The sequence below is a fragment of the Xenopus tropicalis genome, chromosome 1, assembly GCF_000004195.4.
Source record: "Xenopus tropicalis strain Nigerian chromosome 1, UCB_Xtro_10.0, whole genome shotgun sequence".
Lineage (NCBI taxonomy): Eukaryota > Metazoa > Chordata > Amphibia > Anura > Pipidae > Xenopus > Xenopus tropicalis.
The window spans coordinates 36003717-36019941 of NC_030677.2; the positions used below are offsets into that span (position 1 = coordinate 36003717).

The following is a 16225-nucleotide window of genomic DNA, read 5'->3' on the forward strand; positions in this document are numbered from 1 at the left end:
GGGTTGAGATCAGGAGAGGAAAGATAGATTTGAGTATCTTCAGCATAGAGGAGGCACTGAAAGCCAAAAGAACTGATTAATTTGCCAAGTGAGGAGGTATAGAGAGAAAATAGTAAGGGGCCCAGGACAGAGCCTTGAGGAACCCCGACAGAAAGAGGCAGGGGAGAAGATGATTCCCCATTGTAAGAGACACCGAAGGATCGATCTGAGAGATAAGATGAAAACCAGGATAAGGCAGTGTCACGAAGGCCCAGAGAGCGGAGAGTCTGGAGGAGAAGAGGGTGATCCACAGTGTCAAAAGCAGCAGAGAGATCGAGAAGTATTAGTAGCGAGTAGTGTTTTTTGGCTTTAGCCGAAAGGAGGTCATTTGTTAGTCGGGTTAGAGCAGTTTCGGTGGAGTGTTGTTGTCTAAAACCAGATTGTAGGGGATCCAGGAGGTTATTGTCAGAGAGGAATACTTATTGTACTAATTCTAAAATGACATTTCCCTGTAACCTGAATAGCGCCCCTGATGGGGAAAAAATATATATGCTATCCCAGGTAAGTGAAATGTATATTTTTCTAAGCAAATATGCTGCTCCAATCTGTTAAACAGTGTGCAGAGAATGAACTTATTTACTAAGAATCAGCTGTGCCTACATATGTGTATTTAAGGAAAGAAAATAAAACTGTGACACAATTTTGCTTTATTAAAATAATATGTTTTTTTATTGCATTAGGGATCATGATATTATTGATTTATATATTCTTTAATAATAGATTTATCTATTGACTGAATCAAAAACATTCTGTGCTAGGTGTAGAAAAGCTGACGGACATGGAATACCTGGGATCAGTGACCAAAATGTGCTTGAATTCTGACTATGCTGCTGCACTTTTTGAGGGAAAAGTACAGCTTCATGTGGTAAGTTTTATACTTGGTTTCTATAAATTACCCCTGTAGATATATTATACTCATAGAGCCACGCTTTCATTCTGGCTCACACTGCATTTAACCTCTGCAATGCTTTCTTGGGAAACCATTATGGTTAAAAACCTGTTTATAGTCAGGGGGTGTTTGCTTGGGATACAGCAGTTGATTCCAAGTGATCACTACTGAAAGCACAAGATTCTGTCATTAGCTAATTCAAATTCATGGGAATTTTACAATATTTATTGTTGGCTTCTTTTACATTGTACTAACATTATTTTCGTAGATAGAAAGTAAAGATGAGGATGCCCAGGAAGAGAGGGAAACCAGGCTTTTTCCAGCTTCCGATGATAAATGTAAAATCCTGTGCCATGCTTTGACTGGAGAATTCTTGATTTATGCCACAAATGTAAGCTTCCCTTTTTTAAATCAAATCAAATATATCTTTATTGCAGAAATGTTGTATACCTGTACTCTTGTTAACTGGACATACAAGATTCAGAGTTTTATCAAGACAGAAAAAAGTGTCCACTGGAATAGTGTGAGCAATTTTGTGTAGAATCGTGCTAATACCTGTTGGCAATTTAGCTGTACTTGGACCTCCAAGGTTTTCTTGTGGCACCCATTACCTCATGGCCAAGCAGGAGATGTGCCCCACAGGCCAAAAATTAGATCACATGGGTTGAGCATGCAGATCTGTCCATCCAAAGCCTTATGTAGCCCTTGCCCTGATGAAATTTTCAGCTGTCTGTGAGTTACTCTGACATACATAAAAGTATTATTTGCAGGAGATTATATGGGGAATCATTTACTTCCTACTGTAAGATCTTATAAGTCACTGAGGACCTCCCCTACATTTGCAGTCAAGGAACTTTAAATATCTTCCTCATTAATGTTTTATTGAGTCATGTGATAGAAATTATATCACTGAAAACCAATTAGAAAACATGACAATACTAATATTTAATAAATTAATAAGCACCACTTATAGGCATATATTTTAAGATGTGATAGGTAGGGAAAGTTATGAACAATAGCATCACTTTTATGTTAAATAACGACAGCACATAAACATTGTTTTCACTTCTACTTAGAATGGGCTCATTAAGTTTTTCTACTTGGAAGACTGGCAGTATGTAAACGAATACCGCCATTCTGTAAGCATACGAAAAATCTTTCCTGATGTCACTGGCACCACATTGGTTTTGATTGATGAGAAAACTGAAGGCTTTGTGTACTGTCCGGTAAGTGCTTTGAATCTTTGGCAGTATAAATGAGTTAGTCATTGCATTTTATCCTATGATGTTTGATAAGATATTGTCTAGGGCAGTGCTGTCCAACTGGTGGCCCGCGGGCCGCATGCAGCCCGCGACCCCCCTCTGTGTGGCCCCCCACCTGTCTGGCTGCTTTGATGGCTTACCTTTGAGTAAGCATTAAATGGTATCAGTACTCAGATTAACTGGCCCCCTGCATGGTTCTCACCTCAGATTCAGGCTGTAATCCCTCTGTATTGTTTAAAAAAGTAATCCCCTGTGTTTTTCACACCTTTTAATACCTGCATTGTTCACCCCCTGCAGTGTTCACACCTCAGGCTCAGACTGTAATCACTCCCATTGTTCACTTCTTCACACCTCAGGTACTGTAGGCAGAGTATGGCACATACAGCCAGCATAGGGCAGGTAGAGTATGGCACACACAGGCAGCATAGGTCAGGGAGGGTATGGCACACACAGGAAGGGTAGGGCAGGCAGAGTATGGCACACACAGTCAGGGTAGGGCAGGCAGAGTATGGCACACACAGGAAGGGTAGGACAGGCAGAGTATGGCACACAGAGGCATCATAGGGAAGGCAGAGTATGGCACACACAGGCAGGTTAGGACAGGCAGAGTATGGCACACACAGACAGCATAGGACAAGCAGAGTGCTGCCTGTGTGTGCCATACTCTGCTTGCCCTATGCTACTTGTGGGAGGTGAACCTGGCAGGGGTTTGTTGTGGGAGTTTGTTAGCAGTTGGAAATAGCCATTAAATGGTCCCAAAGGTGTGTAATTATGTACTGGGGGTTGCTCTGCTATCCACAGGGGAGGAGGAGGCATATGGAATTTAAGGGTATATCTTAATATGACATAATTCTTTCACATATGAATGATGGTTGATATCCCCACAGTAAGGACCAAGCATTTGGGATTTTGCTGTGCTACCACCATTGTGATAAAATAGGTGTGGTTTGAAGTGGGTGTGGTCTCAAAAAGGGGAGTGGTCAAAACTGGCTTCCATTAGCGTCCCTCCACCATGTATGCTAGAGAAATTCCGGCCCTCGGCACCGTAGAAGTTGGACAGCACTGGTCTAGGGTATATGCACTGTTCAACCCTATATGTATTTACAGTAATGCTGTACAGAACAGTTGCACTACCATTCTTCTGTGACCCCCTTTTTTATTTATTTCACTCTGTGCTGTTGATAATATTTTCATGTGTGTTTTTGATTTACAGCTGAATGATAATCTGTATGAGATTCCTAATTTTTCCCCAACCATTAAAGGAATTTTATGGGAAAACTGGCGAATGGACAGAGGTGTCTTTGTTGCCTACGACGATGATAAATTGTACACTTACGTCTTTCATAAGGACACAATACAAGGTAAAGCTACTGCTTTACATCCCTAAATTGTTATATAGAGAGTGTTCTACATTATACTAAATAAAAACTAGGGGCTGTGTAAAACTACCCTGAAATGTGTCTGTTTGCTTTATATTTTAGATTTGTATTTATATTGTCTGAATATGAATTTCCCTTTATAATATGATAATTACTCATTTCTTAAGTCAAATGATGTGAAGCATGTTCCATAAAGCATTCCGTATCACCACAGGTTGTTAAACTAAAAGATGACCTCATTACATAAATCTGAAGAAACTATTATTCTATTGAATGTAATAGAGTGAAAATATTTGCCACTACAGGAAAGAGGTTTCTGATTATTAGTTAAATAATTGCTGTGCAAGTGAATTTTAAGGAGACACTTACACCTTTTGTATGATATTGTATGCATGCATGCTTTTTATTGGTACAAAATGCCTCAGTGTAATAACATTGTTTTCACCAGGGTCAAAGGTTATTCTTGCTGGGGGAACCAAGCTGCCATTCTCGCATAAGCCAGTTCTTCTACATAATGGGGACTTAATATGTCAGACTCAGAGTGGTAAACTAAACAACATATGTTTAGGCACCCACAGCTTTCTTGGCAATATAGGAGATGCTGGGGCCAATGAGCTAAAGAAAATGTTGACCCAGGCTTTAATGCTGCGGAGGTAGGTGTTTTCTTTTTTTTTATAAGTCAGTGCTTTCAAACTTCTATGGTACTGAGGGCTGGAATTTTTCTGGCTTATGGGATGGAGGATAATAAAAGCTAGTTTTGACCACTCCCTGTTTTGAACCACACCCACTTTAAACCACACCTACGTTATCACAAGAGCTTTTTAGGCCATACCCACATTAATGGTGGTAGCACACCAAAAAAAAAAAATAATTGGTGCTCACTGCAGGGATATCTCCCTTCACTCATTTCCCCTATGGATATCACAGCAACCCCCAGCACATAATTACACACCTTAGGAACTTTTTAACAATTATTTCCAAATGTTAACAAACTCACAGAACAAACCCCTGCCAGGTTTTTCTTCCACAGGCAGCATAGGGCGGACAGAATATGGCACACACAGGCAGCATAGGGCAGGCAGAGTATGGCACACACAGGCAGCATAGGGCAGGCAGAGTATGGCACATACAGGCAACAGCATGAACAGTTTGTACTGCAGTGCATACAGTTACATGATTTTGGCACTGTTACTACAGCCGGTCTGAGGTGTGTTGCCTAAGGTCTTACAGGTGTGAACAATGCAGAGCTGTACAGGTGAAATAATACAGGGGCTTACGTCCTGAATCTGAGGTGTAAATAATTCCGGGGGTCAGTTAATCTCAGTACTGTTATCTTTTTAAGATTACATAAAGGCAAGCAGTCATGGCAGCCAAACAGATAGGGGGCCACAGACGGAGGGCTGCAGGCTGCCACTAGGACAGCACTGTTATATATAATCAATTGGCAGTGCAGTCCATTAATTTCCAAAATCCAATTGCAGGTAGCTATCCTATGATACCAGTTGTGGGTGCTTATACATTATCACCACAGGGTTGTAAAAAAAGGTAAAGGAGTTTGGTGAAGTATTGTGGTCAAGCAGCAAATCAAGTCCCAACGAACAGATTCCTATAAAAGCACCTACATGGTTTGTTCTTCTCATGACCTTCACAGGTTTGCTTTGGATATTTGGCAGCAATATCAGAGAGATAAGATCTCTCTCCCATAACTCCGCCTCTTTCTTATCATTTGCATATTAGTTTCATAGGAAAAATTGGCATTGAAAGGCAATAAGCTGCCATGCATACATTTGTATTGGTACATCCTGCTTATATGCCTTACAGATCCTTACATATTTTGGTGCAGTACCTTTGTGCACAGTGTACTAACTGAACCTCATAGCTGTTGGATCACATGACCCAACTATAAGGGGTGTCATGATTTCATTACCAACAAAGATTGGAACCCATGAGAATTAGAACATTGTTGCTCAACCATTTTTCTAACTGGCTTGCTGGACATTTTGTCACACAGGTCTGTTTAGTGTACAGTGTGTACATGATGTCTGTACTTTATACTAGTGATAAAACAGCAACATATAAATAGCAGCATTACTGTACTAAATATTGCCCCACTTTGGCACTGATGTAAAATGTGACTGTTTGGTTTGTTTTATATTTTGAGATAAAATATGTTAATAAAATATACCATATATGTTTTCATCTCGGTTAGATTTTCTGATTCTTGGGAGCTGTGCAAAAGGTTAAATGAGCAGATAAATTGGAATGAGCTGGCCAGAGCTTGTCTCCATCATATGGAGGTTGAGTTTGCAATCCGAGTTTATAGAACTATTGGAAATGTGGGCATGGTAATGTCCCTTGAACAGATTAAGGTAAGTACTGTATTTAGAAATGTATTAAAGCAAGTATTGGGTTGGTTTTGTGGAGTTAAATACAGGTCAGATTAATATTACTGAGAATCTACTTGTTGCTGGGTTTATAAACTGGCGCTCATCTGACTTTTGCCATTACGAGGAAAGCAGCCAGTGCATTCAGCTGGAGGGTGACCGTGCGTAACCTTTTCCACAAATGGGTGTTTCTTTTTGTCCTGAAAAAATAAAATAACTGTAGTAACTTTAGAATGTCCGTTTTTTGTGCACTCGATCTGTCTTGTGAAGAATTGTTCTCCAGTTGTTGCTGAGCTATTGCCACCATTATCCTCTTTAGAGAGGTTGGAGAATACCAGGATTAGATGCCATATTATAATGAGGAGATGTTTGCTAATGTGGTGGTGATGGTTCAGAGTAGTGCAACCTGCTGCCCTCCTGCTGTTGTTAAACTATAGATCCCTGAATTCCCAGCCAGACATAAATCATTATATGCTGTTTGTTTTTTGCTAGGGCATAGAAGATCATAACCTTTTAGCTGGACATCTTGCTATGTTTGCCGGTGACTTCAACCTTGCTCAGGATCTCTATCTGGCATCAAGTTCTCCTGCCGCTGCATTAGAGGTAAGAACCTTTGTGCATAGAGATCCTTAAACACCAGTAATACAAAAAGACTTCCTAAAGGAAATCCCTTCACATTTTATGATACATATTGTTTTATATATATATATATGTAACTTATCTCCTTGCTTGACATTATCCTATGTACAATATATTAGATAAGCTGTCTTTCATATCTAGTCAGTCTTTATTCAAACTTAAACTGTTCTTTCATAGATGAGACGAGATTTGCAGCACTGGGACAGCGCCCTGCAGTTAGCTAAACGCTTGGCTCCCAATCAGATTTCATTCATTTCAAAGGAGTATGCCATGCAGCTGGAATTCACGTATGTCCCACAAACACACACACATATATCATATTTAAATTGTACAAAAAAGGATATGCATTTGAACTATTTCTTTTGATTCTTTTTTTTTTTATTATTATTGCAGGGGTGATTATGTAAATGCACTTGCTCATTATGAAAAAGGAATTACTGGGGATAACAAGGTGAGATCTAATGAGAGCATAACAACAATAGCTGTCTATGGCATAATACAATTAGCAGGTGCTAAAAACACGCAGCAGTATAATTTAGGCTGGCCAGTTTTTATTATTGATATTTATTATTAATTGCTCTTAAAATGGATGAGTTAGACTTTTAAAGCAAAGTTTACCTACAGTATTTAGAAATATTTGAAATATGTGTGATATTGATTAGGCTGAAATAAATGTAGCATTTTGAATCATACTGGGGTGGGTTTCTACCACTTGTCATTGGTATTCTTCCTTTTTGTTGGGTTTTCCCCTTGGGGTCCAGTGGGAAATTGTGATAATACCCCATTGTTTTATCATTATTGGAGATACAGTTTTTCATAGCATAGCATAGTTTTTCTGTAGCATCCTTTCAGCAATGAAGAAGTAACCTGAATTGATAGCATTCAGGATAGTCATAATTACTGGATATATCTGTCAGTAACCACACATTGTAACTGGCAAACCTCTTAGAAGCACACAGTCTGAAATATGTAGTATAAGCACTCGACAATAGCATACTGCATATACTGACTCTCTCCTTGGATTTTGTTGGTTCTTCTAAAAGCACTTAGACAGGAGCATAAGAGAGTTGCCCTGAATGAACCCTGACAGATAAACATGTGGTAGAATTGTAAGATTCATTATGGCAGCAAGGCATTATGCTTATCTGGGCTGTGCCCCTTAATTCTAAGTTTCAGGAACACGATGAAACATGTCTGGCTGGAGTAGCTCGCATGTCTATTCGTATGGGAGATATTCGCCGTGGGGTTAATCAAGCTCTCAAGCATCCCAGCAGATCACTGAAGAAAGACTGTGGAGCCATTTTGGAAAGTATGAAGGTACTGACAGTCCATTTTGTACAAATGTAACTTTCTAACTCAGTCAGAGTTTTTGGGAGGCAGAAACACAATGTTAATGTGCTGATGGATCAGTCTGGCACTGTGTGCTTTCTCTTTAACTGTCCCTCACAAAAGCTCCTCCAAGGGAAATGGCAACTAAACTGAAAATGTCATAACTGCAAAATGAAAACCTAATATCAACACTCTTCCATTGACTATCTTACATTAAATATTCTAAGCTAATTCTTAATTAATTGCTATGGGTAAATGCACTAGTACTGTATATGTTAGTATATAAGCTTTATTTTATTTTTGGTAAACGTGTTGTAGGCACTGATGGACCAAATAGAGGTGTGGGCTCAGTTTTGTTCATGGCCCCTAGCCTACCAAGGATCTCTTCTATACTTAGCATCAAATAAGCATTTGGTAAAATCCAAGTGATAGAGCATAGTTGGACAGTTTGTGTAATATTGACTTTCAGTACTTCTCAAGCAATCCAGGCGGTATTACTATAATAGCAATACACATATTTAACTGTCTCTCTTTAGCAACTGACAGAAGCAGCCCAGCTGTATGAGAAGGGGCAGTACTTTGACAAAGCAGCCTCTGTGTATATTCGCTGTAAGAATTGGTAAGAAATTCACCTTAGTTAACAATTTATATTTAAGTTAATATGTACAGTTAATACTATTTTCAGGTGCAGTTTTTTTGAATTCCAAGGTTTCCTGTGAAATCATTGTGATCAATCTTTTCCTGTTATTAAGAATTTTTCATCATTTTCAAAATACATTCTAGCTACGCCGGTACCTCTAGGTGGGCAGGGGAAACATTATGCATTGCACTGCAGAAGGGCCACATATGATTATGTTGTATGCAGGCGTGCATTTCTGTAGGCCGGAATTAAACTCATGCCTTGTTTCCATAATGTGGATAGTGGACCTATTACTTAGACTGTATTGTATTGATATAAAAAGCACATTACATTCCAACAGAATAAAGCATAATATTGCCCCCATGTTATATTGCCTGATGTAATAGATTAGAAGATATTTTTTTCCACTGGTCTGTTTAGCAGTATTCTTATTATTCATATTTACATCTATTCACCTTGGTCTGAAAACTCCCACAATCTGTCATATAATACAAGGTTCACTTGTTTTCCTAACATGCATTGTTTTATATAAAGCTTGTGTTGCCATTTGGTTTTTAGGGCAAAGGTTGGGGAGTTGCTTCCACATGTATCATCTCCAAAGATCCACTTGCAGTATGCAAAGGCAAAGGAGGCTGATGGAAAGTAAGTAGAAATGATAGAATACTGAAAGCCTATTGGTGAGAGTTGTTTTAGAATAAAGTGTGTTGTCTCTTTCAAGGGCTACTTCACTCAGTGTTAGTGTCATTCAGGAATAACAAACCTGGCCCTCAGCTGTTCATTGATATAGACAAGAGCTGTTTGGTGATAATAGAAGTCATTTACTACCAATGGGAAGTGTGCAAGGAGCAATATCAGATGCAAGTCTCCCTGTATTTGTTACCCACAGTGTGCTTGTTTTACCCACAACAAGCATTTTTCACATAATTGCAGCATAATTGTGGCTGTGAGGTGTCATCATTTCTGACACTCATTTACTAACATTCATATGTTTTTCACTGTTCGTGTTTTTTTTACGAGTAAATTTTTTTTTTCGTGTAAATACACCATCTGAAAGCTGTCACGGTCATATACAGGTTAATGGGAGTTATCCCATGCAAATTGTAACGGTCTTTATTTAATTTATGGTTTTAGAGGTTTTAAATCATTCATGCTTTTTGAATTCGGATCTTTTATAAATGACTAGACATTCATGGAAATGAGTTTATTCATGGTTTCAAAAAACTACTAAAATTCAAATCCTAATTTCATTAGTGAAGGAAATTCACTTGTTCCTAAACTGCGGCCTCTGACATGATAAGGTGAGTTTGGGAAGAATGAATGTTTGATTAAATGTGTGAATTGCTGATACAACAATGTTTTCATCTTTACACTTATTACTAGAAGGGATTGAATCCAAAAAGAGAAAAAACTCTGCTTTAGGTGGTAAAGTAGGTACTTACAGTGGAGGAAATAATTATTTGACCCCTCACTGATTTTGTAAGTTTGTCCAATGACAAAGAAATGAAAAGTCTCAGAACAGTATCATTTCAATGGTAGGTTTATTTTAACAGTGGCAGATAGCACATCAAAAGGAAAATCGAAAAATAACTTTAAATAAAAGATAGCAACTGATTTGCATTTCATTGAGTGAAATAAGTTTTTGAACCCTCTAACAAAAAAGGACTTAATACTTAGTGGAAAAACCCTTGTTTGCAAGCACAGAGGTCAAACGTTTCTTGTAATTGATGACCAAGTTTGCGCACATTTTAGGAGGAATGTTGGTCCCACTCCTCTTTGCAGATCATCTCTAAATCCCTAAGGTTTCGAGGCTGTCTCTGTGCAACTCTGAGCTTGAGCTCCCTCCATAGGTTTTCTATTGGATTAAGGTCCGGAGACTGACTAGGCCACTCCATGACCTTAATGTGCTTCTTCTTGAGCCACTCCTTTGTTGCCTTTGCTGTATGTTTTGGGTCATTGTCGTGCTGGAACACCAATCCACGAGCCATTTTCAGTTTCCTGGCAGAGGGAAGGAGGTTGTCATTCAGGATTTCACGATACATGGCTCCGTCCATTTTCCCGTTAATGCGAATAAGTTGTCCTGTGCCCTTAGCAGAAAAACACCCCCAAAGCAAAATGTTTCCACCCCCATGCTTGACGGTGGGGACGGTGTTTTGGGGGTCATAGGCAGCATTTTTCTTCCTCCAAACACAGCGAGTTGAGTTAATGCCAAAGAGCTCTATTTTGGTCTCATCAGACCACAGCACCTTCTCCCAGTCACTCACAGAATCATTCAGGTGTTCATTGGCAAACTTCAGACGGGCCTGCACATGTGCCTTCTTGAGCAGGGGGACCTTGCGAGCCCTGAAGGATTTTAATCCATTGCGGTGTAATGTGTTTCCAATGGTTTTCTTGGTGACTGTGGTCCCTGCTAATTTGAGGTCATTAACTAACTCCTCCCGTGTAGTTCTAGGATGCTTTTTCACCTTTCTCAGAATCATTGACACCCCACGAGGTGAGATCTTGCGTGGAGCCCCAGAGCGAGGTCGATTGATGGTCATTTTGTGCTCCTTCCATTTTCGAACAATCGCACCAACAGTTGTCACCTTCTCTCCCAGCTTCTTGCTAATGGTTTTGTAGCCCATTCCAGCCTTGTGCAGGTCTACAATTTTGTCTCTGACATCCTTGGACAGCTCTTTGGTGTTTCCCATGTTGGAGAGTTTGGAGTCTGCTTGATTGATTGATTCTGTGGACAGGTGTCTTTTATACAGGTGACTAGTTAAGACAGGTGTCCTTAATGAGGTTGACTAATTGAGTAGAAGTGTCTAACCACTCTGTGGGAGCCAGAACTCTTAATGGTTGGTAGGGGTTCAAAAACTTATTTCACTCAATGAAATGCAAATCAGTTGCTATCTTTTATTTAAAGTTATTTTTTCGATTTTCCTTTTGATGTGCTATCTGCCACTGTTAAAATAAACCTACCATTGAAATGATACTGTTCTGAGACTTTTCATTTCTTTGTCATTGGACAAACTTACAAAATCAGTGAGGGGTCAAATAATTATTTCCTCCACTGTATCTACTTATATAAGTCATGCATTTAAATGAATATTATTCAGGAGTGAAAACTGGCGCGTGTGTATTTTAACCCCTAGACGTCACTGTATTCATCTTTTCTTGATTCATTAGTCTCGCTAAATGCTGATACATGAGTTTATTAGAAAGCAAGATGGTCAAGGACAAATCCTACTTTTCTTACAGAAGAAAATCAGAAGTCCATCACGTGTTAAATAACTCCACTGTTTGTGGCCATAAGCTGTGATTTGTACTTTCCTCAGGTATAAAGAGGCTGTTCTCGCTTACGAAAATGCCAAAGACTGGGATAATGTGATCCGTATTTCCTTAGACCATTTAAACAACCCTGAGAAAGCAGTGGGTATAGTGAAGGAAACACAGTCACTCGAAGGAGCCAAGATGGTCGCCAGGTAATTAAAGCTATTCCAGACTGTGTCAAGAGTGTAAACTCTATGATGTGTAATGGCAAATTCCGTTATGTTGTGTACACCATAAAATAAGTGTGAACTGAAAAACTGAACAGTGATAACTGAATCATTGTGTTTGGTTATGTGCCTGTATGGAACTAATTAGACCAGACTGGGGTATAACGGGTGGTTCTAGTTCTTAAGTATTGTACCTCTGGGTTGATAATTTATGAGACTTGTTTGGGAAAAATTATATGACCACCCTCTCCCCAAACTTTGCAACTGAAAATAACAAATTCTTCCCCTGTTGCTTCTGCTGCTGCCCCACCTCATTAGGCTTACATGCCCTGTGCTTGTCGGCAGTTCTACAGTGAACAACATTATATAATTGTTGTTCTTTATTTATACAGCACCAATATATTTAGCCATGGTGAAGCAGAGATTATACATCATTCACATCAGTCCCTGCCCCAGTTCCCTATCATATTCACACTAAGGCAGTTTTGTCAGGAGCCAGTTAACCTGTATGTTATTAGAGTGCAGGATGAAACTGGGGTCCTCTGAGAAAACTGGGGACCATACAGACTCCTTTGAGATAGTGCCCTTGCTAGAATCAACCCTAGGCCCCAAGGCTGCAAGGCAGTCATACTAACTATTGTACCACTATGTACAGATATGGGACCTCTAATCCAGAGTGCTCTGGACCTGGGGTTTTCCAGATATAGGATCTTTCAATAATTTGGATCTCCATACATTAACTCTATTAAAAATCATTTAGAAAATGATTCAAAAATCTCTGTCTCCGTCTCAGGAGACAGAGATGGATATATTTATGGGCAGTTATACTTCATTGTTGCGATTCCTTTGCCTAGGTTATGCCTAGATGTAGAAACACACGTGGGGGCAGATGTTGAACTAGCATTGTTTCCATGAGCAGGTTTTTGTGTGAAGCTTTTTATTCTTGTCCAGAACCCACTAGTGGGAGGAAATAGACCCATTTGGTAGCAAGCAACTGACTCCAGAAAGTAAATTCAGGAACAATCTTGCAGTTTCTTACATTGATTTCTGCCAACACAAACCTCAAGGGTTCATAAATCTGCCCCTTGGAGTCTCTATAGTAATAAAAAGTCATTCTACCATGAAAACTTACTATATAACCTTGTTATATTAATCAGGTTCTTTCTGAAGCTTGGGGACTATGGTTCTGCTATCCAGTTTCTAGTTCTGTCCAAATGCAACGATGAGGCTTTCCAACTGGCGCAGCAGCACAACCAGATGGAGATTTATGCTGATATTATTGGTAAGTGCTTAATTATACACAGTAGGGGCTAATTTACTAATATAGGCACTAAATGACAATTGCAGTTACCCATAACAACCAATGTATGCAGTTAGTTAGGGTACTGTAAGTAGGAATATTTGCATTACCTGTAAAATTAATTGGATATAGCAATAAGAGGTACTTTACATTTACTTCCAAGTATATCTATCATACAAATACTTGAAAAAAAATTGTCATTAAATGTTAGGAAAATACAGTGTATTTTGTTTTAATGCTGTGCAAGTCAATAGCAGCGCTTGCAGATGATTTTCTGCTGTTTTGGGTTTTTTTTTTTAAAAACTCCGCACTCAGAGAACCAATAGCTCGCTGTCTGTCATTACCCTTAAAAGGGGAAGAAAAAATCAGAGTTAGTCCAGTTTTTCTCTTACATACCTGTAATACAAATAAATATATGTAATGTTGCTGATGTAAATAAATGTGCCACTGTACTGAACCCCATTTAGGATCTGAAAACACCAGTACTGAAGATTATCAGAGTATTGCTTTATACTTTGAGGGAGAGAAGAAACATTTCCAAGCTGGGAAATTTTTCTTGCTGTGTGGGCAGTATGAGAGGGTGAGTAGCCGGCTTAAACATAGTAACATTTTGTATTTCCATAGCCTGCGTTACTCCTTTATTCCCTTATATATAATATATGTGTAGCAAACAGACTGAAGTGAGGAGAATATTTCCCCCTTCTCCCAGCAATTCTGTGAATTCTGTGCCTTCATTGGAGCAAAGGAGAAAAAAAGGCTTTTATTTCCCTTTCTGGACCTGTTACTGTAATCTGGCTTCCACTGACTGCATTAACCACTCTCAGTTAAGCGTATTTCCCTTCTCTTCCCCTCTCCTTTCTTTTTTATTCTTTTTAGTATGTAATATCTTAAAGGAGACATAAAGAATGTATAATTAAGCACACAAATTGGGTTCTGTTTATCAGAATCTCCATCAAAACCAGTTTGCAAATGTGGAGGCGGCACATCCAAAGAACTGCATGTTTATAACACGGTGGCCCCTTTATATTTTTGTTTTTTAGTCTGATGACTTTAGGTGATTTATATCCTTTTGTTTATGTTACAGGCACTAAAGCACTTTATTAAATGCCCAATAACAGAAGATAATCTGGCCATAGAAATGGCAATAGAAACGGTAAGTCTGGTTGCTCCTGTGCTGGGGAGAATATTCACTATCAGACTATGGAATTACAACAGAGCCACCTGCTTCTGGGGATCCAGAAATAGAGGTTAATGGGAGAGTCCTAACTTCACTATATGTCTGCAAAATAGATCACCTTACCCAATATTACAGGATGTGGCCCCTTCTTGTTACACCACTGCTTGATAGACATGTTCAAAGGGAGATAAAAGTCAGAGGAAAGAGAAGTTTGCACGTGTTGCTTATTTTTTTTATTGTTATTGTTGTAAACAGGTTGGACGGGCAAAAGATGAGCTCCTGACCAATCAGCTCATAGACTATCTCATGGGGGAGAAGGATGGTATGCCTAAGGTAAGCTTGGTTAGGAGCATTACTTGTTCATCAGCTGCAGCAAGCACCATGGCAACTCCCACTTGTATGAAATATTGCTATGTGCAATTACTACACTGCAGGTATAAGTATGTATTTACACTTTCCTCACTGGGGGAATGAATATGTTTCCTCAGAGCTTTGTTAAATATTAGGTATACTTAGATACAAATACACCCAAACATACAGGAATCAAGTAACCACTGGAGAATGTTAATTTTACTTCAGTGTATGAATGAATGAATCCACACTTTTCATCTTGTTGTTGGTGAACTATCCTCTATTTGGTAGATACCGCGAGCTGCAATAGCAGAAGACGCTATAACCAACCACACCATATCACCATTTGCTTTCATATGACGTTGTTCCACTTCCAATATTTTAAGAACAAGTTATCCAAAATGCATTTTCTTTTTAGGATGCAAAATATCTGTTCCGTTTGTACATGGCACTTAAGCAATACAGGGAGGCTGCCAGAACTGCAATCATTATTGCCAGAGAGGAGCAGTCAGCAGGTGGGTGTATCGAGCATCGCGCTAATAATGAAGGGTCTTTGTCTGGCCTGGAGGATTAATGGTCATGTGACATAGCCCACTCCTGTAATCACCAGCAGATTCAAACATTACAAACTCCTTTCCTCCACTGCTCTATGCCAATGAGCTGCTGACCATGGTACTAAATGTAGGTAATGTGTGTAGTATATATATATATAATGAATAATGTACCCCCCTGTTGTAAAATATAAGGCTATTATAAGTCACAGAGGAGTTCCATGACCATAAAAAAAAGCTCAAGGCTGAGCTTTTTTTCAAGGTAAATTATAATATTCTCATACACATATATATAGACATCACTGAGTAGCTCAGACTGTGCTGTTTCTCAGTCTCCGTTGCCCGCCGCAAGCAGATAATCAGTGTCAGATCCCATTCATAATTCAGAACAAGAGTTCAGGGAAGGAAGGCGCAGAGTATGAGCAGCTGTTCATGTTTTATTTCTTTTGCTTTTCCATTACACAAACAGATATTACTAATGAGTAGTGGCTGCTATTTGAAGTTAAGGTACCCTGGGGCTGAAGTTTGTTTGTTTGTTATAGAAATTGAAATGATCCTTCATGGTTTCTTTCTGTTGTTGACTTGCTGTGCAAATTGTACCCATGTGTTACCATTCTAAAGCACTGGAAACCTTTTCAGTTTTTATCAGATTGGCCAACTGTCACTCCATGTGCAAGCGGCCCTTAAAGCAATACTGTCGTGGGAAAATAGAGCTTCTCCAGCAGAATCCTGCATTGGAATCTGTTTTTCAAAACACAAATTTCACATGGGGCTAGCCATATTCTTCATTTCCCAGGGTGCCACAGCCA

At 39.2% G+C, this 16225-nt stretch overlaps 1 protein-coding gene across 2 annotated transcripts in view; it reads left to right on the plus strand.

Moving 5' to 3' along the window:
• wdr19 (WD repeat domain 19) overlaps positions 1-16225 on the plus strand; it is a 51694-nt gene that overhangs the window by 28696 nt on the left and 6773 nt on the right. Inside the window, exons 13-30 of one of the 2 annotated variants that reach the window (XM_031893895.1) lie at positions 798-904; positions 1197-1319; positions 2005-2154; positions 3404-3551; positions 4018-4222; positions 5779-5938; positions 6446-6556; positions 6770-6879; positions 6986-7043; positions 7763-7909; positions 8458-8540; positions 9120-9203; positions 11876-12022; positions 13195-13319; positions 13805-13917; positions 14422-14490; positions 14770-14847; positions 15284-15380. In XM_031893895.1, the coding sequence (XP_031749755.1) occupies positions 798-904; positions 1197-1319; positions 2005-2154; positions 3404-3551; positions 4018-4222; positions 5779-5938; positions 6446-6556; positions 6770-6879; positions 6986-7043; positions 7763-7909; positions 8458-8540; positions 9120-9203; positions 11876-12022; positions 13195-13319; positions 13805-13917; positions 14422-14490; positions 14770-14847; positions 15284-15380 (2115 nt within the window). 2 annotated transcript variants of the gene reach the window in all.